Source organism: Pygoscelis adeliae, unplaced genomic scaffold (genome assembly GCF_000699105.1).
Source record: "Pygoscelis adeliae isolate BGI_AS28 unplaced genomic scaffold, ASM69910v1 Scaffold114, whole genome shotgun sequence".
Classification (NCBI taxonomy): domain Eukaryota; kingdom Metazoa; phylum Chordata; class Aves; order Sphenisciformes; family Spheniscidae; genus Pygoscelis; species Pygoscelis adeliae.
This window is the reverse complement of record NW_008824587.1, coordinates 2,419,452-2,420,811: the sequence shown is the minus strand read 5'-3', so window position 1 is coordinate 2,420,811 and position 1,360 is coordinate 2,419,452. Positions and strand designations below refer to the sequence as shown.

General features: G+C 48.2%; 1 protein-coding gene across 1 annotated transcript in view; it reads right to left on the bottom strand.

Annotated features, from left to right (window-relative positions):
- The window catches only part of VAV2 (vav 2 guanine nucleotide exchange factor), a 120,024-nt gene that overhangs the window by 10,103 nt on the left and 108,561 nt on the right, over positions 1-1,360 (bottom strand). The window contains exon 16 of the mRNA XM_009322152.1: positions 304-318. Within this exon, the coding sequence (XP_009320427.1) occupies positions 304-318 (15 nt within the window). The remainder of the gene's footprint in view (positions 1-303; positions 319-1,360) is intronic.

Genomic DNA, 1,360 nt, shown 5'->3' with positions numbered 1-1,360 from the left:
CCTTTGCAAAGGTAACAGCAGGGAAGGAGGAATAAGAGCTCCATCTTTCTCTAAAACATCACAACTAATGATGCCTGAATCAGCTGGGCACCGTGCACTAGGGCCAAATAGGATTTTATGGTGGCAGATGAGAGAACCCAGATTTTTCTGCTCCAATGGATCCTCCCCAGGCATTATATCTTTCCCTGACAGCAACTGACAGCCCAGGAGGAACATCTGACCTGCCCACTGCACATATGCTCTGCCTGTCTCATTACAACATTGCACAGAAAAACACAAGAGAAAACTGTGTGCTTGGCTTACCATTTTTCCATGAGACTAGAAAGCATAGGAGAGCAAAGTGGAAATATTTCATTAAAACACAAAGCTAGCAGCATTTCTTCAGCATCCAAGTGGTAAAATTGGCTATTCTTACAAATGTCCCTTGTCCCATTGTACAATACCTCTTCCCACTGCACGAAAGTGGATTAAGCTAATGGGTCTCTGCTAAACCGATAGCTGGGGGGGGTGGTTCTTTCATGGCTGCAGACTGAGCCCCAAACCACTGGCAAAATGATGGTCCTTCAGTGGCAACCGTGCTCCGAGTGCTGATTTTGGCAGGCTGGTCGGCAACGCTCATGCTGCCTTTCCAGGCTCCTCCACCCCACGACTCGCGGGAGCGAGAGCATCCGGATGGACCTTCCCTCCCTGCCCTCCTCTCCGCCCCATCTGATGTTTGCTCCTTGCCGGTCCCTCGCAGCCCGCGGGCCGGAAAGCAGGGAGCAGTTTCCTCTCTCCTAACTCCAATCATCCCAGCTTCTTCAGGGCTGTTTTGCAAGGACGGAGGTCAAGGATCAAGCCCAGCCCCACATTAATAAACATTTCCCAACTCTCTGTAAGGCTGCCCTGAAAGTTGAGCGTTTATTTTCCAGCTTTTTGCAAGCTCTGTTTCTATTTTAAAAGGCTAATGGGAACGTACTACCCAAGGACTGGCCAAAACAGCTCCAAAATGCTCTCCAGCAGAGCTAATCCCCGGTCCACCTACCTTCTTAATGTCCTTGTTGTTCATAGGGTCGTCAGTCATCTTGTGGAAGAGTAGCTCAATAATTTCTTTCAGCTCATAATTGTATCCTTTCCTTTTGCAGACGATCACCACTTTATCAAATAAAAATAAATACCTGCCCAAAGCAAGCACATAAACAAGCAACCCAGTCACACACCTCATTAAGGTCCCCATTCAACGGGAAGTATTTGGAAAGCTCTGCAGAGCTGCCCAGCCAGCGCAGCTCAATGCTCTAACCGTGCTATAATTTCACATTGATGGTGAGTTCTGTCAGTGCAACTCTAGGCAACCGCTGAATAAATGAGCACAAGGGGAATC